Genomic DNA, 24901 nt, shown 5'->3' on the forward strand with positions numbered 1-24901 from the left:
TGTATCTTATAACTGTTATATTTTCATATTCCTGAAATTCAGAACTCAAAAAACCCATTCTAGGATCAACTTTTCTGAAGTTTCTAGACACAAAGAGAATAATGGCCAAGCAAGATGCAGGCCCATATGAAGTGAGACTGTTTCCCAAAGTATTCTCAAACATTACCGCCAGAGACCAGCCTGGGAAAGGCATTTGAGGTAAGGAAGGTCTCTGCCAGGCACTGTTTTTTGTAATTGTGCCAGGTGACAGTCCTTCATATTGAATGGCCATTCAACCACAATGAGAGCCTTGATCCCTTTTACTAGTTAGACTACTGGTGCTAAGTTGAACTGTTTAAGACTACTTGTGGCCAACATCAAATGTCAAAATACAGCTGTTGGGGGAGAAACTGTTACCTCCTTAAACACAATTTCCAAGTGATTAAAATCAAAACTAGCATTATTAATACACTGATAATAATGATAATGGATAAGAAGAAAAGACATTAGTGATAATAGTGCTGGTGCTGGTATTGAATATGAAAAAAGAAGAGGAGGAAACCAAGGCTATCTTCTTCTTAACCTACCAGTAGATTATATTTAAGCTCCCACTTCCCAGTACTCAGGGACTCAACACCAATCTTCAGGGAAGATTAAGAGAGAAATACTTAGGAGTCCAAACCACAAGTCTCAGGAGCTAATTAGTTTTGGAACAAATTATCAATTATCTATTAGAATTAGTTACTACAAAGTTCAAATAGCTTCCAATAAATACGAAGAATAATGGCACACTTATTTTTCCTTAGTCTACCCTCACTGTTCCCCATAAAATTTACAGATGGTGAATGTAAAGAAAAATCCTCAATAAAGATACTCAGGGCTAATTTGGAACTATGCCCAAAGGGCTATAAAACTGTGCATACCCTCAGCAATATCACTGCTAGGTCTATATTCCTAAGATATATATATATATATATATATATATATATATGTATGTATGTATATAGAAAAAAAGGAAAAGGACCTATTTGTACAAAAATATTTATAGCAGCTCTTTTTGTAGTGGCTAAGAATTAGAAATCGAGAGGATACCCATCAATTGGGTAATGGCTAAACAAGCTGTGGTATACGATTGTGATGGAATATTATTGCGCTATAAGAAATGACAAGCAGGATGGTTTCAAAAAAACCGGGAAAGACTTACATGAACTGATGCAAAGTGAAGTGAGTAGAAAGAGGAGAACACTGTACACAGTAACAGCAATATTGTTCAATGAAGAACAGTGAACAACTTAGCTATTCTCAGCAATAAAGTAATCCAAGACAATCCCAAAGGACTAATAATGAAGCACACTATCTGCTTACAAAGGAAGAATTGATATTCTTTGAATATAGACTGAAGCAGGCAATTTTTCACTTTTTTCTTTCATTCTTTTTCTTGTATTTGATTCTTCTAGTACAAAATGACTAATATGGAAATATTTTACATGATTCAGTCTGCTGTCAAATTTTGTGGCTCCTATTTCTAAAACATGTCTCACATTTGATTCCTTCTCTCTATTCATACAGCTACCATTTAGTTCAGGGCTTAACATACCTCACCTAGACTACTACACTGGTCTATTAATTGGTCTCCCTGTCTCAGGTCTCTACTCCAATCCAAGCTCCACACAACTGCCAAGGCAATTTTCCTAAAGCACAAGACTGAACACATCCCTCCCACACTCAAAGACTCCACTAGATCCCTATTTCCTCCAAGATAAAACATAAACTCCTCCGTTTGGCTTTTAAAGCCCTTCACAAGCTGCCTCCAACATACCTTTCCAGCCTGATTATTATGAATTACTCCCCTTCGTGCATCATACAATCCAGCCAAACTGGTCTTCTGTGTGTTCCTCCAACACAGCACTCCATTTCCTATCTCCATGACTCCTCACAAGTTCTCTTTCATACCCAGAAGGCAGTCCCTCCTCACCACATTTCTTAGAAGCCCTTGCTTCATTCAAAGCTCAGCTCAAGTGCCAATTTCTGTTTAAGGTACTTCTTGATTCCCATTGCCTTTGTTACCCAACACCACTCCAAAAATTAATTTAAATTTAGTTTGTATAAATGTATGTTTACCCAAAGAGAATGTAAGCCTCTTTGGGGTTAGGGACTGCCTATTTTTGTTTTTGTATTTTAGCAATTAATACACTGCCAGGCAAACAGATGTTTCATATATGTTTACCAATAGATCTATTTTCAGTTGACACCAGTATACTACAGTAGACCCTAAGAGACAGACTGGTCTATTTATTCCCCTTTGATTTGACACTAATAGGGATAACTGTCACACTGAGCTATGAATCTCCATCCTTCTCTCCCACTGGTATCAGGGAAGACTATGGCTGGCAAGGAAAAAAAAAGACAAAGCACAATCATAGAAAACCCCTTTCTTGTGTCCTATTCAAAGACTTTGAAAAGAAAAAGTTTAGAGGAAATTAAAAATATACATTCTTCTGGGGCTTGTTCTGTTTTGTAAGCAGGTCAAAAGAGCTCTAATATTCAATATAGTTTTGTTTTTAAGTCCAGTGGTAAACTGTGGTGTGGAAATGGGTAATCCTGGGTTTTGCAAGGTTCTATCAGTGGAGTACAAGCTCTGATGAATCCTTGAATTATGGATACGTTAACAAATCGCTGTGCAAAGATCATAAAGTGATGAAAAGAGCATGTAGAGGAACAAGACCTCATTAAACTATCTGCTAGGATATGGAAGATTTTGATCATCTAGTGAACATGAGAAGAACCCATGAAGATGAAATCATAGCTACTTGAAGTACTAAAGGATTTTTTTTGGTCTATTTGCTTATTGTTTCTTTTTCTAATCAGCCTTAAAAAAACATTTTAAAGGGTTTTGTTGCAGGGATTCTAGTGGTCAAATTTCAACCAACTGTATTCTGGGTTTTGGTTATACGTTCATAGTTCATTGATAGTCATATCATTCTTACATTAGGTTCTGTTCCACTAGAAATACCAGTAATATTTCACCAAATACCAATATCCAAGGTGATTACAACACAATTATGGTTAAAGGATTTTGGATTGACTGGGGATAAAGTACATCGTATGCGTCTACTATGCATACTGTATCACCAAGCTACCTGATACTTGGAGCAAATTAATTTGCTCAGTTACACATATGGACTGATGCACTCATAGGCAACTCTCACAGATGACTCTAGCAATGTAACAAAAATGTAAATACGGACCCACAAGGCACTTGGAGTTACTACACAGTCATCTGCTTTGTGCTGTTCCTTATAATAATGCTATTTTGGAAAACAGGAGAGCTACTATTTCTTTGGCCTTCTTCACAATAGGACCAAAACAAAATGTAGCTTTAATAAACCAATATAAATTGCAACGCAGCATGCCGATTATGAGTTAAACATATGAAACTGGCATTTGGATGTAAAGGGCTTACATTCTCTTTGGACATTTGGCATTTGGAAACTGGCATTAAATAGTCATTTAAAGTCAACTACAGTGCAACACGGATAGGGGGTAGTATTTGAGGGGGATAAATAAGAGACATTTTCTAATATTAGTTTTCATACAAAAATCACATATTTTGAATGCGAGAACATTCCAATCTGTGTGACACGAGGAGAGTTATTTGGAGATGAGTCACGTGTTTTGCAGAGAAGTTTTTGGTGGAACAAACATCCAGGAGATATAATTTTCAAACACAGGGGGTTCAATTTTCAAACAGTACCCAGGTTACAAAAATGCCATTTGCCAATATACTACACTCTCCTTTTGTAATCAAAGCATCAAAAATTGTATACATTCTCCCAACTTAAATTCAAAATTATTACCTATATCACAATCATTGGAAAATACTGCCTTAAAAAAAGCCAATAAATAACGATGCTACAAGAATGCAGTCTAGTTTGATGGGATCAATACAGTTGATCTATCTCTTCCATCTAATAATTGGCAATAATTATATAGTTAACATTTACAAAGTACTTTCCCCACAATAAGGCAAGCAATGTAATTACCACCATTTTACAGATGAGGAAACTGGAATTTGCCTATGGTCACACAGCCTCTAAACATCGCAACTAGGACTCAAACCTACATCTCCTGACTTCAATTTCAGTGCACGTTGCAATAACTCTCTTCATAATTCCCACTAGCAATGAGATATGACTTATAAAACTCTTTGAATAGTTGAACTTTTTGAAAAATTTCTTGGCTAACTTGGTCATTGGACCCAAATTCCTTGGATAAATACATAAATAAAATGTACAAATCAAAATGCTATTCTCTGAATTGCTACTGTAGCTACCTAAGGAAGTATATTATTAACAGCAGAAAACTGAGCTATATTCAGGGATATTTTAGAGGATCTCAACTCCCCTACCTCAAGGGTTGCTGGATTTATTTTGAAAGGAAGAAAAGAGAAAAAGATTGAGTAGGTCCCTTTTTATGTGGGTAGAAAGAAAAGATAAAAAGTACAGGCAGATTAGGAGAGAGAGAAAGAGACCCAAATCTAGTATATTTTTGGTTCCAGTTAAAACAATGAATGTATCTGGGGCCAAGAAAAGGCTTTTGAATTGTTAAGTATTAGAAAAATAATATCTACTATTGTACTCTAACTATGGACAAACTAATGCTCTCACTCTTTGAGGAGGACAGCTGAGTTTTGCTTCCTATGACCTCTTCACTCCCAGGGTGGCTTTAAGTTGACCTTGATTGAATTTGGCTGGGTGCCTTCTCAATGCCAGAATCTACATGATGCAAAAGGAGCCGCTCAAAAGTAGACAGGATGGAATAATAGGAAGGAATTCTTGGCCCACAATGGAACTGCAAAGTCACTTCCCTTGGGAAGCAAAAGTCCCTTGTAAACATTTTCATCACAGGAAATACACATAGAACACCCTCCAAATACCTGGGGATCTCACCACTGTAAATGGGAAGGAGAAAAATACTATACACAATCATACTTAAAGTTGCTTTTCAATCTTTTAACTAACACCTACCTATGTTTATTATTTTTTTTTACTACTTGCAGAAGAACTATAAAACAAATTCTCAGATGATATGCTCTGAAACTAAAAGAGTCATCTTACATTGCCACAATTTATTAGACAAATAATTTTTAATACCCCTGCAACATTCTTTTCTCCACTAAAACTCTTGGCCCTGGAGTCCAAATATGGTATTATGCCACTCAAAGTTCCACAAAAAAAAAAGAATTTTCTAAAGAATAACATAATCAAAAAAATTTTCTGAATAAATATACTAATCTGGCTTAATATTTTAACAAACAGTGATAATTAAAGAATCTGAGGTAAAAAAGAACCTCAATGGCCATATACTCCAACCAATATCTGAAGAAATTTCCTTTACAATAAACCCAACAATGCAAGCCAGTTGCAGGTGCATTAACTCCCCTGCACAAAAGTCTTTTTTGTCCCCATCCCATTTATAACATTCTTAAAAATTAACCACCCTCTCTAATGTCATTTCACCTAATGTCACATTTTTGGAGAACCAATTAACAGCATCAGGGAAGATAACCTACCCAGCTTCATTTACCCTGACAAAGAGAGAAGTAGCTTCACAATTGTTCATAACTCCTAGCAATACTTTTCTACATTTTTGAACTACTAGGTTAATTTTTTTTAAATGAACTACTAAGCAGTTGGGCAAACATGGGCAAATCACTTGACCTCCCTGGACCTCAGTTTCCTCATCAGTAAAATGACACAGTCTGTTTAGCTGATATATCTCCACAGCACTTTGCAAATTCTAACAGTCCTATTTACTAATACTAATGAGGTTATGATTATAATCACCACTACTCAGGCATAATATGGATAAAAGACAAGTGAACAGTTTCTCGTTGTTTTTTTTCTGTTTTCATGACAGCATTCCCTCCAGGCTCTCCTATTAAACTCATTTAATCATTCCTTCTCAGACTTCTTGGCTGGATTCCTATCACACCTCCTGAGGTTTACCTTGTCTCCTCCTTCTCTACACTCTTTTACTTGGTGACATGATATCTCATGGGTTTAGGTATTATCTTCTTGCAAATGACCCCCAAATCTATATATCCAGCTTTGGAGAAATATATGAATAAGATATACATATTATGATGTTATTCTCTTAACTGCTACTGTAGCTACCTAAGGAAGTATAAATAAAAGAAAACTAAACTATATTCAAGGACATCTCTTTCTGAGCTGCATTACTGCATCGCCATTTTCTATTGAACATTTGGAATTGGTTGTCCCACAGATATCTCAAATTCAATATCTGCAATACAAAACTCATTATCTTTCCCAATCCCAACTCTACCCCCATTCCACCCTTGCCTTGTGGACTTCACCATGTCTACTAAGAGAGAGCCATACTTCTAGTTACGTAAGTTCACAACGTCAATGTCATCCTCAACTCTTTACCCCATGTATTAAAACAGTTGTCAGTCCTACCTCCAAAACATCCATTTCATTTCTCTCCACTCGTATAAGCAACTACCCTAATTCAAGACCCGTTAGCTCTCACCTTGGCAATATTGCAATGGTCTACTAACTGGTCCCCTTGCTCTACGTCTCTCCCCATTTCAATCCATATTCCACACATATGCTAAAGTGCAGATCTGACCATGTCATTCCCTTACTCAATAGCCTCAGGGGACTCTCTATCACCCCTAAGACCAAATAGAAACTCCTTGGCTTGGCAATGAAATCTCTTCACAGATGGCACTCATTTTCTTCCTCTGCACCTTTGGCCTGGTAGTCCATCATGCCCAGAATGTATTTCCTCCTCATCTTCATCTCCTAGAATTCCCAGTTCTCTCTTAAGATTCAAGTGCCATCTTCCACACAAAGCCTTTCCTAATACTTCCAAATATTAGAGCCTTCCTCCTTTACCTTATATCTATTCTGTAGATATTTTGTGTGTGTGGATGTATGTACGTGTGTGTCTCATCCAAAACAATGTAAGAGCTGTTTTGCTTCTGTCTCTGTATTCCTACTGCCTAACACAGTTCTTGGCAAATAGTGGGCCTTGAATAAATGCTTGTTGAATGATTATTTTAAAACTATGATATGTTACCTATGTGAATATCCATCTTCAAAGAAATTTGGAAACTGAAAGAGACATAGCTTACAATCTTAATGAGAGCAGATTTTTAAAAAAGAAAATACTTATTTGGTAAACTATGTATATTAGATGCCTCATTTATTCAGAATAAAAAATGAGAAGTTGAGTATAAGTAAATTTCCCAACCACTATAGCTTTATACATATCCACCTTTTTGTTAGCTTTAATTTTGGAGGCAGAAATATGTAAAAAAAAAAAAATTCCCTCTCAAGGTGAGTTGAAGAAGAGGCTAACCACACTGCCTGTAGTTAGAAATAGAATATACTTCCCCCCTCTTTATAGGAACTATGAGTGTAAAATGCTGCATATAATGTCAACCTTTTTTTTATTTCTTAATTTTGCTTAACTTTTTTCCCTCTTATTTGTTCTTGTTATAAGAGATGGTTCTCTGGGAAGGTATGGGGAAGTGATACACTAGGAAATATAGATGATGTAAAACAAAAGACAGCAATAAAATTTCCCTTTAAAAAATTTCCCTGGCTTCTTAAAAGAGTATGATGAGCCCAATTTAACCTTCTTCCAGCGATACACGGTCATCATTATAATTTTTCTTTTCTCTTACTGAATATAAAGAGATGTCTTGAAGGGCTGCTGCAATATGTTGGACAGTTGAGAGCTACATTAAATAGCCAGGAACTATTGTGCTTTTACTGTTACTATATGCTTTTCATTATTTACATGCTTCCTCTACTAAAATCCGATCCTAATACTTCTTGGTGTGCAGATGACCGTTTCTTAAAGCTATGTCAGAAGACTATGAATGCTGAGAGATCCTACTAAACTCAAAAGACTTAGAGTTGTGGATGCAACCCAGAGAACCACCTTAGCTCAGTGTAGAAAAGTTCATAACCAGAAGGCTGATCACCAGGAACTACTTTTTTTTTTTGGTGGCTACTGCAGTTCATAAAGACCATTTATTTAGGCAATAAAGAGCCATGATCTGCATTGGTGGAGAATGTCAGTGTCCAGTGCTTAACACAGTGCCTGACATACAGCAGGCACTTAATAAATGCTTATTGAGTGTTTTCTTCTGGTAGTCTTCCAGCCTACCTCTAATTTGCTACTTCAAATCTGCTACAGACTAGGAAATCAAAAGCCATTATGGCTAAAGTAAGAGTAAACAGACAATAAAATGAAGATCTCTCCTATGATTATGGTATATGGACTGTTTAACACCTATTTTTGTTGTATTGTAGTATAAAGAAAAAAAAAACAAAACACTGGATCTGTTGAACTCTACCATATCATGGCTAAATGAATAGTATGCTTAGAATGGTAAGGCATATTTTTATTAATGTAATAATAATAATAATGAAAACTATTTTTATTAATATTAACACTAGATGGAATATTGTATTTATTCCTATGTGCTGTATATGAAGATGGATTTTGATCAATCTGAAAGGGTTCAAAAGAAGATGACCAGATTATAAAAGGGCTTGAAACCATGCCATGTGAGAGGTGGCTGAAGGAACTGGGTAGGTTAGCCTAAAAACGAAAAGATTTTAAAAACGTCATAGCTGCTTTTGAGTACGTGAAGGACAAAATATCATGCGAAAAGAGAGTAAGTTTGTTTTGCCTGAGAACTTAGCACAGTGTCTCACGGATAGTGCTTTCTGAACCCTCATAGCAGAACTAGGAGCAATGGGTAAAAGTTGAAGAGTGTCAGATTTCAACTTGACGGGGAAAAAAAGTTAAAAAAAGTTCCTAACAATCAAGGCATTCCAAAAGTGAAATGAGCTACCCTTCACCAGAAATCTTCAATGTCCCTCATACCTTAGAAGGCAGTTTAATGACCACCTAGTGTTAAGATTAATAAAAAATAGTTTTCATTATTATTACATTAATAAAAATATGCCTTACCATTCTAAGCATACTATTCATTTAGCTACAGTAGTCATGCTAATTCTCTCCATATTTTGTAATCACAAAATTCTAGAGGAGGAAGAATTTATTTTGTTCTTTAGGGTCAGTACTAGAGAGGAATCTGAATTTTACTGTCCCAAAATGATTAGAAAATATTTCCTAATGTTAATTAATAATAGTTTATATCTTTATAGCAATATAAGATTTGCAAAGCACTTTACTTACATTATCTCATTTAAGCCTAACAATATTCCTTTTGAGAAAGGTGTAATTGTTATCCATGTAATTCATTCATCCATTTAATAAGCATTTATTAAGTACTTACTATATGCCATACAATGGAGATAAAAATACAAAAAACAAAACAGTCTCTGCCATCAAGGCACTTACATTAGATAATATGTAAAAATGTAAATGCAAAATAGATACAAAGTAATTTCCATCAACTAGGCACTAGTGATGGGCATTAGTTGTACCCGAGCCACAGTATGGAGGAAGTTAGGGATTCAAAGAGGCAGAGGTGAGGAAAAGTTTCATTCTAGGCAGGGATGACGATTTGTAAAAAGGCAAAGAGACAGGAAATCAAAGTCGGTGCATGGAGAGCAGCAACTGGGAAGCAGAGCTGGAATGTATGATACATGAAGGAAAGGACAATAAGACTGGAAAGGTAAGTTGGAGGCAGACTGTAAAGTGCTCTGAAGGCCGGAATGAAGAGTCTGTATTTTTTATCCTAGAGGCAAGATGGAGCCACCGGAGTTTCTTGAACAAGGAGCGACACAGTGAGAGACTGGAGGGAGACAAATTAGGAGACTGAGCACTGGAACTACAGTGGTGGACACAAGGATAGGGGATGCATTTTGTTTTGTTTGTTAAGTGACAATAATGAAGCATCTAACTACAAAGTCACATAACTACTGTCTGAGTACATCTGGAACCCAAGTACTCTAGTCACTATACAACATGATTCTCAAACCAAAGAAATTCAAAAAGTATTTAGTGAGCAGCTAAATTTTCCCATTACTTATACTTCAACACTTCAAACACCTGTGACTTCATCATTGCAGACATTCTCTTCAACATCACAGACCAAAAATTCTTGTGCCTTAGTACATATTCTTCATCCCCAGTTTGATAGTGATGACACACAGCACTTAGTGAGGATCATCTGAAAGCAAAAGACCTGGCTCACAGTCACACTTCATTGAAGCCTCTCTCTCGGTAAGACTTGCCAACACTTGGACTCCTTTGGCACAATGCTTTAATAAAGTTAAACAAATGTTTGGGAGAAGCTCTACAGATACAAACCTCTGTACTTTAGACTCATAATATTTCTACATTGTTTTAAAATCTAATACCTTAAAAAAATCTAATATCACTTTAAAGTGATATAACTACTCAATAGCAGTAGTCTATTATTAACAACCTAAAAAAATTAAACTAATATTTGGCAGCCTCCTAAAGTGATTTTTAACCATAGCTTTTTTGTCAAATATTAAGTTCTATACTTTCAGAATATAAAATAATTATTCCCCAGCAAAACCAACATATAAAGCAGTATCTCTTACTCCTTGGGATAAAGATGGAAAACAGAAGGAAAAGTAACAAAGACTGAAAAGGAAGGAAAGCAAGTCCCTAATTTGATGTCAGGCAATTGGCTTTCATTTCAACAAAAGAGGAAAATTTTTTTTTCTTGTTACTAGGGCTTTGTATACAGGCATGGAAGTTTCTATTTCAATATTAAATCCAGGCAGATATAAATAAATATATACAAAAATATGAGATTATGAACCAGACTCACAAAAGAAGAAAAGAAAAATGAAGGCAGCCTTAAAGCTGAAAAGCAAGTCACTTAGATCTGGTGACCATTAGAGAAGAGGATGCTGCCAAGCCCAACCCCTTTCTGGGATTTCCAGTGAAGAGGAGGGCATGGCTTGATATTAATTCAAAACCCTGCAATCCACAACTGACCAGAAATTCAAGCCCCCCTTAGCTTGATGGCAATAAAACAATCACTCTCCCCACTCAAGGATCTCATTATACAAACATACACCCACCTACAGTCTCTCCCTCCCTTCCCTATCAAATATATTTAAGTTTCAGGAAGAAAAAACAAAACCACATATCCTACCCACAAAAAGATGAGTGCTTACTGTGATGGGGTACTCCCTTAATAAGTGAAATAAATACCATCAATATTAGTAAGTCCTAAAGGAAGTTAAGCAATGCTGATGTTGTAAAAGGAGGGAAAGGTGTAGAATGCAGATGTTGTGGGGGAAAGGAATATAGAATGTATGCAGGACTGAATGGATATGAGGAAAAAAACCTTTAACTCGCCGCCCCCTCTAATCTTATGCTTTTCTTTTTCACAGATGCCTTGTTTATCCATGTGCTTTCTATCCCTTACAAGGGAATACTTACGATAAGTGACTGGAGATTTTTCTTCATAAGTAAAATGAAGCTGCATTTCCTCCTCAGGCATCTGACAGATGAACACTTTCAGCAAACAAGAAATAAGAAACAAAGCGTTGTGGGCCTGCCAAATAAAGAGGTGGCTACAAAGAAAAAGAGAAAAAACCCACGAGAATCAATGATTAATTTATGAGCAAAAATATCTTATGTCTATTCCCTGAATTCTTCTCCTCCTGTCAAGCACTGTACCTGCTCTAGTTATGTTTTGGGATATATATATTCCTATTAATTACATTTATTAATTATAATATAAAGCCAAAGATACCTATTATGTAGAATCATAATTTTGTAACTGACATGAAGTGATATGAGTTTTCAAAAATGATTCAAAGTCAAATCAGTCTTTTGTGACTCCTGAGAGAAAGCCTGCTCTTTCATTTTTGATTCTTTAATTGTCCCACAGGGTACAACTCCTTAGCAAAGGCAATGAACAGATGAACACACATAATAAAAACCTAAGAGAACATTCAAAAATGATCATATTATAAAGATAGCTCAAGAATGAAAACTAAGTCCTAGACTACAAATATTAATACAGTAACTTAAGTCAGATTTCTGTAACCCAAAGCAATAAACTCAGAAGATCAGTTGTTGGGGTGCTTTGTTTTTAAGTGTCAGTGACATACTCCCTAAACAGTCAGTAACAAAAGAAAAAGCTGATTAGAGTCCAAGGACTAAAAATTACAACCAAGATGCTGTGATCAGACAATTCATTGATCAGAAAAAGGAAGGTTCTTGGCACAAAGGCCCTGAAATATAAAAAAAAAAATTATGAAGAGGAGAGAAAAATAGGGAAAAGTGAAGAGAAGAATACAGCCAACAGCAGAGACACAAGAAGAAGCAACGATACACAGAAGCGGCAGCAAGTGTAGTGGCAGAGATTAGAAACTAAGAGAAGGCTGGCAAGCGGCAGAATTTTGTCAGTACAGAAAAAGAGATACTGATTAAAAAAAAAACTCAGTCAGGTTAGAAGGTGAGAGGTATGTGCATACACGCGCACATGCGTGTACACACACACACACACACACACACATATAACTGTCTAGGTCTCAACAGCCATAAAGAATACAAAATTGTAAAATTGTAAACAGGATACCTCCTCAGGATATTTAGATCTCTCTTCCCAGCTTTTCTCTCTCTACTTACTGAAATTCTACTTTTAGATCCTGCTCACATCATCTCCTCTATGAAAAGTCTTCTCTGTTCTCCCCTAGTTGCAAACTCTTTCTTCCTCCTTCGAATTCCTTAGCCCAGTGTTTTGTCTGCTCTTATAGACTGTATTCTGCCTGGTATTGAAATCATTTGCATATGCCCTTCTCCCAGTTAGCAGATACTCAGTAAATATAAATGTCAGCAATTTCAGAAGGCATCATTATGCTATAAATGGTCATCAGCCACCCAACCCTTTGCAGTCTTTCGGGGTGAGGACCATAGTTTTTTTAAAGACAAGGTTTTCACTTCTGTAATCTCATACAGCATCAATACTTTCAAGCAGCAGCACACTTTAAGCACAGAAACCAGGACAATGCAGCTTTCAAAGGGGTTCAGTATAATGATAAATGAAGTTCCAATACAGAAGAAGATTCTTACATGCACAACATTGAATATGTGAACAAAAGAGAACCAGATAGCAGCCATTCCACGATAGAGTTCAAAAGTACTCAAGTGAAGCATGAAAGAAATAAAATAGCAAAAAAGGAAGAAAAAAAACACAATTGTCCTAATCTTGAGGAAAAAAAAAAGAATTCTGCCCACAACTTGAAAAGCTAAACATAGAAAAATGATGATAGCTACAATATGTTCATATGTTACCAAGTTTCAGGGTGCTCAAATTCTTTGCAGATTATGCACCAACTAAAGACTTTGAGCAACAACACATAGCAGGTCCCCAGTTCAACCAGGAATCCCGGATAGTGCTTTATAAGAGTGAATCTCTGTGAAGAGATTAAAGAAGACTCGTATGAATTGATACTAAGCAAAATTAGCAGAAGCAGCAAAATAATTTATAAAATGAACATATTAACAAAGGAAAACAACATTGAAAGACTTCTGAACCTTGATTAATAAAGTGTCTAGTCATGACTTCAGAATACTGACATCTTCTGAAACATGCCTCTCACCCCTCAGCAAAAAGATGGCATACTACTGATGCAGGATAAGGCAGATGTTGATTTGTTTTGCTTGACTGTATTTATTTGTTACAAAGGAAGATGGGGGTGGGAGGGAGAAATGGGGGGTATATAGTTACTGTAAAGTGACAACATACAAAAAAGAAAAGAAAAAAAATCAATAAAACATTTTAAAAGAAAAAGAAAAATGCAGCTGACTAAGCAGTCTATATTTTCACAGTTGGGTAGCTTTTATTTCTGAAAATGAGGCAGAGCACTGGAATGCTAACTATAGCTGGTGAAAATAATTAGCAAATTGCGGTGTTGTGCTAATGAATACTGTGTCTTTTTCAGAGGACTCATTTCTGGACATGGTCTATCCATACAAGAGTTTTATAATGCTGACAAAACCGGACTACAATGGCAACACCTGCCAATTTCTACTCTTGAAGGTGATAGAAAATCAAGTCCTCCCAGATTTAAAGAGAATAACAGACTATTCCTACATGGACTAATGCTGAATAGTTCTATGAAATGAACGTGATGAGAAATTTTCATCATCCTAGAGTTCTAATGTTAAATAATTATAAATCTCAGCCTAATGAAAGGTTAGTATCTGGTAATATTTTTACAATTTTCTTTCCTGCTAATGTTAACCCACTGATCTAACATACGGGCATTCAAAACATGAAATGTTAACACAGAAGAGATTTCATGAGAAAATTGATCCATTATGGCGGCATCTTGCAAGGCTTTCATGGTTGCCATAACATTAAGGTATAATTCCTAATGTTGACTTTACCTGGAATTCTGGCAAAAATTAAAAATTCAGGAAAGATCAGAAAAAACTGCACCTGGAAGTCAAGTTGGCAGAAGTATTTTCTTCTCTGTGATTCTGTGAATTTGTAAGCTTTGGAGTATATGTTCCCCAAACCACTCCAGCACAAATTCTTGAAATAGTAAATAACACTCCCCACCTTCTCATTCTAGCAACAAATAGTGTGAGACAGAGGAGTGAGTACAAACTAAAAAGGAGGTGCCAGTGTCCAATTTGCTAGTGAGTCAGAAATAATAGGTCCTCTTTTGAGTAACAAATGATAAGTCAAAAATACTGATAGTAATAGGAAAGAAAAAGGTTTTCTGGGAAGGCAAGATGATCACTTGAGAGAAACTGTATTGGTCAACAATGAATTTTGCAGAAAAATAATTAGAAAGCATGCTGCTGGGTATGCTTCATTTCAGCTTTTTAAGAAAAAGGCAAATAACCAAAAATATGAGATGACATAAGGGATTTTTTAAATAAAGCTGGTTATACAGTACATTCTTGGTATCAGAACCTAAAAATCTAGGTCCCACATCACCTCAATTAGCACAACTATAGCTACAAAATAACTACAAACTAATTTTTACTATGATAGCCTCTGTGGAAATGCTCAGTTTCTGAACTTTCTAATTTTGAATCTTATTAAAACAAAATCAATCCAGTTATGACAATGGCAAATTACAAAACTCCAAATGTCATAAATGTTACTATTAAATCTACTACCTAAAAAGTATGTATGTATGTACATCTATGCACACTACACACACATTTGAGTTAGGAAGCTCAAATATTCCAAAAATTACATACACTCCATTTATTTTGCTGTTTTTGTCAATTGATTATATCTTTTTTCTTGTGCTCTGTTATCCTCATAATAATGGCATAATGTCACTATATAGGCTAACGAACAACTGCAGTTTACTTCAACCAATAAACGAACAGTTAAAACCTTCACGGCATTATATTAAATATTAAGGCATTACAATTTCATCATGCAACTTACTTCTGACATTCTGCTGAAATTTTTAATTCTTTGGTTCTAGAAAGGAAGACTTTTATGAGCGCTCCAAGGTTGCCTGTTCGAGGATTATTTTCAACTGCAAGAAAAAAAATTATGTTTTAAGAGTCAAAAACCATTTATTATAATCACAGTAGTGTAGAATTCAGATTAAAAACTGGATATGCGATTTCATTGGTATGAAATTCTCAGCTGTGGAAACTCCCTCCGCTAATGCAGGTTGGCACCTTCTCTACAACTTATAGTCTTAGGGCCTAAAAGCATTCTGAAAGGTTTAAGTGACTTGCTCAGGGGAGCAGACAGAGGAGAGACTTGAACCCAAATCTTTCCAAGGCCAGATCTCTATCCACTATGGCATGTTGCTAAATTACAAAACTAGCACAGAGACAAGAAGATACAGGAAAAAGGAACTTCAGCTGTCACAACATCTGCTAAAAGTCTCATTCACCTCAAATCTAAGAATCTCTATGTTCTTGGTGTGCCTTGTTGATAAATAATTTCAACACTCGGAAGTTAGAGGGAACAACAAAGGAAACTGCTCGTCTAGCCATAATTCTAGCCAACAAGGAAAACTTTATTAGAGCTATGAAAAAATATGGAAAGAGGGTTGAAGGTACTAGGGAGAAGGATGGGAAATACCATGTGATCTTATAGTTTATATTAGTCAAAAAAAGGAGTGCTGAGAAGTCGAATATATACCCCAGCTTCCTTGTGAAGCCACATTAGTCTCTTTAAATGTCTTCCCTTCTTGTTTAGAAAATAGTGCTTGAAAGGTTTAGAAAAGTGACAGATGTAACTCTATGATAATAGATTCAGAAAATGAAAGGCTCTAAAAAAATCTGGAAATCTGACAACACAATAATAAAAGGTCTCAATGAGGAAGAAAAAAGAGAACTTTTTAAAAAACCAGAATGACTGGATTTTCTCTCCAGTGAATCCACAGATTAAAAGGATAACTAGATGAGGGGGAAGCAGATAAACAAATACAAATTTTTTTAAAAGTAGCACTAACCTATATGAATGCCTGCATGACTAAAGCCAAGGAGAAGCTCTAAAAAAATGTTATAACAATAAATGGGGCTCTGCTTGTTGGTGTGTTTGCTGAGAGTGGAAGATGGCTGAGAAGGCAGAAGAGAAAGAAAAGTATGCAAGGAGCAAGATCAACAAAGAAGCAGAAGCTTAGGACAAAGGAAATATTATCAACATTTGAGAAAAAGAAATTATCTTGGGCTAGAAAGAATAGAATAAACATGGATAAGAGTGAATCAAATCTTAACATAGGAAAGGAAAGTGTTTGAGAAATGAGTTCTGATTTCTTGGTTCAGATGAACTCCATCCTAGAACAATGAAAAAACCTACAGATATGATCACTAACTGAACAGCTGTCAGTTATCTCTGACTAATCCTAAGGAATGAGAGAGGTGCCAGTAGAATGAAAACAGGCAAATATTGTCCCAATTTTAAAAACAGAGAAAAGCACGAATTTGAAAAAGCAGACTAGTAAGCAAAATTTAGAACATATTACTAAACATAAGACCTGTTTTATGCTATCTAAAAATCACTGGAAGCATTTGAGCACAGGCGGAATGCCTTTATGGCAGCCACGGTGTAGAAAAAATTCTTACTCTAGGTTAGACTAAAAGATCTCAAAGGCCCTTTACAATTGTACTAGTTACACAGGATTATCATGAAGAAAGCATTTTATAAAACAAGGTGAAATATAATAAATCAACAGACAATTATTAATTAAATTTACTAAAGCGCATTGCTTTGTACACAGTAAGGACTTAAGTCTTTTTCATTCATTAAGCACCTATTATATGCCAAGCATTAGTGCTAAAAAGAGAAGTAAAACAGTTCTTGCCCTCAAGAAGTATGTATGTTATCAATGAAGACAATACATATGTATACATGTGTGTGTATGTGCATATATATATGTATATACATATATACACTAATGATGCTGAAGGAAATCCTGTAATCAATCATACACAGCAGGTCCACTACAAATTCTGTTGTTGTTTTTCAGTCATGTCTAACTGTTCATGACCCTGTGGACCACAGCACCTTCATGGAGTTTTCTTGGCAAAGATGCTGGAGTGGTTTGCTATTTCCTTCTTCAGTGGATTAAGGCAAACAGATATTAAGTGACTTGCCCAAGGGTCATACAATTAGTAAGTATCTAAGGGTGGATTTGAACTCGGGGCTTGCTGACTCCAGGCCCTCTATCCACTGAGCCATCTAACTGCCTTTCTTATTTAATCTCAATTAGGCCATCACTGAAACAAGGCAATATTTTTATCCCTCCATAAATGATTCTATATCATATTTTCTATAGTGGCTATTCCAAACCAATTTTTTCTCTCGAGTCTCCCACATAACTCCCTATGCCTACTGGCTCAACAGAGGACCTGGCCTCAAACTTTGTTGAAAAAATAAAAGCCATTCATCATGAGGCTTCTCTTCTCCTCTTCTCTACATGTCACAACCCCATGACATCATAGTCCATTCTTTCCTCTTTTATTCCTGTCTCTGATGAAGAGATGGCCCTTCTCTTCACTAAGGCCAACCTTCCTATCTGTAACCTTAATCACAATGCTCCATGTCTTCTCCCACTGCCTACAAACATGCCAAGGTCTCCACAATCCTGATCTTCCCAGCTACTAGAACCCTCTCCTCCCAAATCATCTTGTGTGTGTGTGTATACACCCACATAGATATATACACACATGTACACATATATGTATATGTACACATTGCCTTCCCCTCACAGAATGTAAGCTCCCTGAATATAAGAACAGGATACATTTCCCTTTGGATTCCAAAAACCTCGCAAGGTGCCCCCTCCCCTTCTTTTCCATTTATATCCTGTTGCCTAACCCCCTGAGGATTCATGTCTCTCTTGGTCCCATTTCTGACTTCAAGACTTCAAAACCCCAGCCCCTGGCCAGGTACCTTCATTTTCCTCCTCTACCCATTTCCTCCTTTTCTGCTCCCTTTTGTACGCTGTCTTCCTCCATGAGAATGTAAGGTCCCTGAGAGGAAAGGATCTCTTTTTGCTTGTATTTGTATCTCTAGCACTTAGCACAATGCCTGGCACATAGTAAGTAACTAATAAATACTTATTTCCTATCTTTTTGTCTAAGGCCAAGTCCTCCCTAGGGATGCTGATAACCTATCGAACTCATCAGACTATGAGTTCCTTGAGGGAAAGAATTGTCTTTCGCCTCTTTTTGTATCCAGAGTACTTAGCACAGTGCCTGACACATAGTAGGCACTTAATAAATGCTTACTATCTGAAGAATCTAACAAACTCTCACCCAGTCATACCCTCCTCATTCCAGTGATTCTGTAACCTCAGCACTCATTATTCAAATCCTGTTCTCTGTTCCCTTCTCTGCCTATTCCCCTATTCCATTCTCCCTCAACCCAATCCCCTTAATGTCCCACTCTAAAGTTACCCATCCCTTCCACTGTGCTCTTTGGAATGCCTGTTCCATAGATAATAAACTTGCTTTCATCTTAAGCCTTTTCCTTTCCCTCTCTTTCCATCTTTTTGAACTCACTAAAAGTTGGATTCCTCCTGATAACACAAGACTACAGATATTTTCAAGGGGACTCCCCATACCTAAAATTCTTCCCTTCCTCATGTCTCCTGGTCTAATCTTCTGGCCTGTCTTCCTTCAAGGCCCAGCATAAATCCCACCTTCTGCAAGAAGCCTTTCCTGACCACCTCCCTTAATCCTAGTGCCTCCCCTGTAAAACTACACCAAATTTATCCCATATATAGTTTGTTTGTACGTAGTTGTTTTCATGTTGTCTCCCCCATTACACAGTGAGCTCTTTGAGAACAGGGACTATTTTTTTTTAATGTTCTTTGCATCTCCAGTGGTTAGCACAGTACCTGGCACATAAACAGGCACTTAATAAATACATGTTGTGGAGTGACTGAAGTATACAAGACACTTAATAAGTGCTTAAGTGATTAACTCATTTCCTCATCTAAGACCTGAAGTCCAAATTTAACCTGCTAGATATAGGCATTTTCTTCCACTCTAATGACAAAATGTGGCATGGTGGAAAGAATGTGGTACCACTCCCTACACACTCTTTCCTTTTCCCCTACCTTTACTCATGCCATGTGCTCTGCCTGTAACATACCCAATTCTCTTTTTCCACCAACCCATGCCCATCCCCTCTACCCAAATCTAGTCCCATGTTCACATCTTTCCAAGAAACTAACCTTAACTACCCCCATCATACTCATTACTGCATGAACTCTTAGCTGCGAAATGCTGTTGTCCCTCTTAGGCACATTCCACTATGCATATAATTCTCACAGTCAATATTGTCACTATAGTTCAAGCAGCTGAATTATATTAATATGCACTTTTTCTATAATTTGCTTTCCTCCTAAAGCAGCAAAGGATTTTAGAACAGCAGAGTACTTTCTTTTAAAAGAACACTGATTAAACACCTTGTTAAACAACTCAGCTTTAACCCTTGACTACCCTAAAGGAACCAGATCAAAAATGTTAAGCTGTTTACAGAAATATGGGCTACTGAACTGACTTCTTGAGAAACAACATGATCGTATAAATGGGTGCTTAATCCATATCTGGGGAATGCTGTATGCTAGAAGTATAGACTAGCACGGAATAAGACCTGTTCATTAACCAATATTAATTCTCTTACCTAAAGACTTGCAAACTGAGATGGTGGCTTCCTCTAAGAGTTTCAGTTCAGCACTGGGAAGAAAAGAAGAGGAAAATGATTGGTTGGAACATAATAGGTATACAAAGTATTCGATAGCCTTTTTTCAATATTCAGATTTTTTTAAAAGGTCTTATCATTTTACTGGAACATAAGTATTTCAAAATTATTTCACAGTATAGAATTAGAATTGGAACAGATAAACATAGTACCCAGAACAAAAGCATTCTCAACATTTGACTTAAAGCCACTGTTCATCAATAACAAATATTGATCAAATAATCACTATGTGCAAGGCACTGTGATAAACACCACTTTCACATAAATAACTGGTCTTACAATAAATAGAAAGGTCTCCACTATCAGTAAGATCATAATGTAAACTACTACTTTGTTAACTGGACTGTGCATCACTAATCAGATACAAGTTAACTGTTTTTTTTACTAGAAAAGTGGGGAAAGGAAAGGAACAGAAGGAGACAGATGAGGAAAGGGAAGGAGAAGGAGGGGAGGGAAGGGAAAAAAAAGGTCATATTGGGAGGAGAGGGAGGGAGAGACAACATGTAAATAACTAGATAAATGTAAATAACACACAGTAGCTAGAAAGTAATCTTTGCAGGGAAAAAGCACAAAGAGTAGAGGAAAAAAGAAAGGCTTCGTGCAAAAGGTAGAATTCAGCTAAATCTTGAGGGAAACCAGGGAAACTAAAAGGTAAAGGTGAAAAGAAATCAGTAAAGTCCCAGGGGCAAGAAACAGAGACTTCCTAAATACATGTTATTCTGGAAAATTTCAATTAAATAAAACCTTATTTTTTCCAGAGATATACATTATAATTTCAGGGATGATTTAATCTCTGACTGACAGTGAATAAAGCTCCTATCATTTATTTTTTAATAATAAATTTTATTGATGACTTCTGTTTTTATATCAGTCAGTTCTGCATATCCATAATCCACCCCCTCCCAATAAGCTCTAACTTTTAAGAAGAGGAGAGGAAAAAAAAAGACTCTATCTGATCCTGTTCTGAACATTCTACTCCCAGAGCTTACAATCTCTACTAAAAGAAGAGAGGTACATTTCCTTATCTCTTCTCCCAGGTCCAAGCTGGTCATTAAAATCACTCAACAATCAACTTCATCGCATAATTCTTTCACTTACATTATTATAGTCATTGTGTACAATGTTGTTCTGATTCCACTCACTCCAGTCTTTATCAGTTCATCAAATATTATACCACAACAATATTCCAAGACATTCACATACCACAACTTGTCAGTTACATCCTCAATCAGTGGCTACCCAATTTGTTTCCAGTTTTTTGCTACCATAAAATGTTTTATTATTAATATTTCAGTATATATGGCACTGATCTTTCTCTCTTTGAGTTTTTTAGGATATACACACAGTAATTGGATCTCTGGGTCAAGAGTTTAGTGACATTGCTTATATAATTCTAAATTTATTTCCAGAATGGTTGGATCTCCTTGCGGGCAGGAGCTGTCTTCTCCCTCTTTTTGTATCCTTACAGCTAAATGTAGTGCCTGGCACATCAATTCATAGTTCTGCTATTGTGTCTGTTTTCCCATAATCCTTTGAATACCATTTTCATCAATTTTTCCCAACTTGTTGCAGGTGAGGTAAAATGTCAGAGCTGTTTTAGTTCATGTTTCTCTCATTTTGAGAGATTTAGCACGATCTTTCATATAGTTGCTGATAGTCTGCAATTCTTTTGAAAACTATTCACGTCACATCTATTGGGGAAAAGCTCTTGATCTTATATATCTGTACTAATTCCCTAAAAATTATAGATATCAGATTTTATCAGAGAAGTGGAAGACAGATTTAAACCCAAGTTCTCTATCTCTAAATCCTATGCTCAGGATTACCATCATTATTATTATTATTATTATTATTATTATTATTAGCAGCAGCAGCATCTCCACATTATCACTCTTCCATGTTTCACTAAAAATTCTCCCACTAGCCGTAACTGTGAAAGGTTCTTCTTTTTATTCTCCTTTAATTTTTTTTGTATTTAGGGAATGTATCCATATGGAACTTATTATACAATACAATGCAACATAGTGGTCTAAACTTATTTTCTGCCAAACCACTTTCTAGTTAACCTGGAAGTTCCTAAGAGATAAAGAGTCCTTCCCTCAATTATTTATGTTATTGGGCTGGGATACTGAGTTGCAGCACTTTTGTTTCTTGCTCCATTCACCTACTTAAAAAAAAAATTTAATCCATAAATAAAAAGTATAGAGAAGCATAGTGGAAAGAATACTGGATTTGGAGTCAGAAGACCTGAGTTCAAATCTCAGCTGTTACTACACATGTGACCTTGGGGAAAGTCACTTTATGTCCTAGGCTAAAGTTCCTTCATCTGCAATATGGAGGGGTTGGACTTGATGACCAAACTCCCCTACAGTTTTAAATCTGTGAACCTATCATATAGTTATATGTACATGAAAATCTGTAAATTAAATTTTGTGGTATGGTCATCTTTATTTTATCATTGTGGTATGATCTAGGGAGCTATTTTCAAAGACCAAGGCTTAAGCCTCACCTCTGACATATGCTGACTGTGTGACCTGAGACAAGTCACTTATCCTTTCAGTACTCTTGGCAATTCCGTAAAATCTTAAGTTTCAGAGAAGGTGCCAACTTGCACTGACGAAAGGAATTTCCTTATCTGGGAATTTCCTGAATCAATAATGGTCCAGTCCCAATCACTTCTATATTAGTATGGCTCATCTACAAACAATCTATTCCTCCAATTCTTTGCCTTCCTTGACTTCCAGTAAAAAAAAAATGTTTTAAAATAATATTTATATGAGTCTTTGAATGTGAATTGCTATGTACCTAAACCCCAAAGTAATAGAAATAGGCTGCATGCTTTCCTAATAAATCTGAGGTAAAACAAGGTTGTCACCTCTCCCCACTATTACCTGACAAGCTTGTTCTACCCCAAATTTATTAGGAAAAAGCAAGTGGTATTTTTCCAGTATAAATATTGCTAGCTTTAGCGTTTAGATACATTCTATTTTATCATAGTTTACAAGGTCCCTTCCATCCCTGTGCTTTTTAAAGTTTTCAACATATATCTTAACTTTCCCCAAAACTTTGTACATCTGCTGATATGATCATGTGGATTTAACTACTATCTCTATGCAAATGACTTTCAAATATACTTACGCAGTCCTAGACTCTTCCCCGATCCCCAGTTCCACACTGTCAATGGCCTAATGGAAATTTCAAACTGGATGTCCCAGAGACATATACAACTCAAAATGTACAAAACTAAACTCATTATTTTTACCTCCAAACCTTTCCCTTTTCCAAACTTCTCTTTTTCTGTCACAGGCAAAATTCTTTCTAGTGATGAGGTTTATATCTTTGGCATTGTCCCCAACTCTTCATTCCCTCTCACATATCCAATTCTTGCTGATTCTACCTCCAAAATACACCTCCAACACCTTCTCTCTACCCAGTTATCACCTTAGGTCAGTCCCTCATCATCTCTCACCTGGGTATTTGCAACAGCATCCTAACTGGTCTCCCTGACTTAAATTCCTCACCATTTCAATCCATACTACACAATGATGCCGAAGCAATTCTTAAGTGCAGACCTGAATATGTCACTTCCCTACTCTCAATTAACTCCAATAACTTACTATTTATTACCTCTAGGATAAAATACAAACTTATATGTTTAGCTTTTAAAGCCCTTCACAACCTGGTTCCCAACTTTTAATTTTTAATCTTTTATTCTTATTCAACAGTTCTAACCTACTCACTGCAATCCAGTCAAAATGGCCTTATCTCTGTTCCCTACACACAACACTCACGTTCATGCCTTTTGACTGGCCACCCTACATGTTTACAATGTATTCCCTTATTACCTCTGATTCAGAGTTCCTCTTTCCCTTTAAGACATAGCTTCATGAAGCCTTCTGTGATCTTCCTAATTGCTAGTGTCCCCCTTTACTATTATGCACTTATTTATTACTCACTTAATATCTATGCAGGGTATATATGTACTTTCTGTCTCCTCCATAAGAATGTAAACTCTTCACATAATATTTTCTTCTTTCTTTGTATTTGTATATGTACCTGACACATAGTAAGCATTCAATAAATGCTTGCTGAATGATTGGTTTAAGATGTCATTTTTACATCTCCAATAAGGCTTATACTCCCGAATTAATTACTATATTTTATTGTGCATGGTCTGTATAAGTATTTGCAAAAAGACCACTATAAAAATAACTAATTTATGCATCAGTATCATTTACTGAAAATGAAATGGTTGAGATAATCTATGAAAAATATAAGTCCTCCCATACCAAATCAACATATACTCTGATACTTGATGGCTTCAATGCAAAGGAGGGGGAAAGTGAGGGTGGGGAAAAATACACTGGAAAGTATAGTTCCTGAGGAAGAAATGAGATAACAAAGACCTGTAGATTATATTGAAGTTTCATACCTCTAGAGTATAATTTTTTCTGAAAAAGAATTGGTAAGCACTAAAGTATCAAATAACACCATGAAGAATGAAACCTATTATATATTTTTTTGAAACCTATTATATTTTAACAGCTCCAAAGACTTATTATTGATGGAGGAGTAATCCTTAAGTCGCCTGTTTGTGTAGAGTCAGAAAACTGACTCATCAGAGCTAAGAGAAGAAGCAAAAATGAGATAAAGGGGGTTGGGGTGGGGAGGAGGGAAGGGAAAGTGAAATTACTTACCTAGATTAGAATA

The 24901-nt window shown here is 36.1% G+C and overlaps 1 protein-coding gene across 2 annotated transcripts in view; it reads right to left on the bottom strand.

Annotated features, from left to right (window-relative positions):
• The window catches only part of DYM (dymeclin), a 622593-nt gene that overhangs the window by 540464 nt on the left and 57228 nt on the right, over positions 1-24901 (bottom strand). For both annotated transcript variants that reach the window (XM_036759110.1, XM_036759118.1), the window contains exons 3-5: positions 20114-20166; positions 15404-15497; positions 11419-11552 (exon numbers count right to left, since the gene is read on the bottom strand). In XM_036759110.1, coding sequence (XP_036615005.1) covers positions 11419-11552; positions 15404-15497; positions 20114-20166 — 281 coding nt within the window. The remainder of the gene's footprint in view (positions 1-11418; positions 11553-15403; positions 15498-20113; positions 20167-24901) is intronic.

The sequence above is a fragment of the Trichosurus vulpecula genome, chromosome 1 (assembly GCF_011100635.1).
Source record: "Trichosurus vulpecula isolate mTriVul1 chromosome 1, mTriVul1.pri, whole genome shotgun sequence".
Taxonomy (NCBI): Eukaryota; Metazoa; Chordata; class Mammalia; order Diprotodontia; family Phalangeridae; genus Trichosurus; species Trichosurus vulpecula.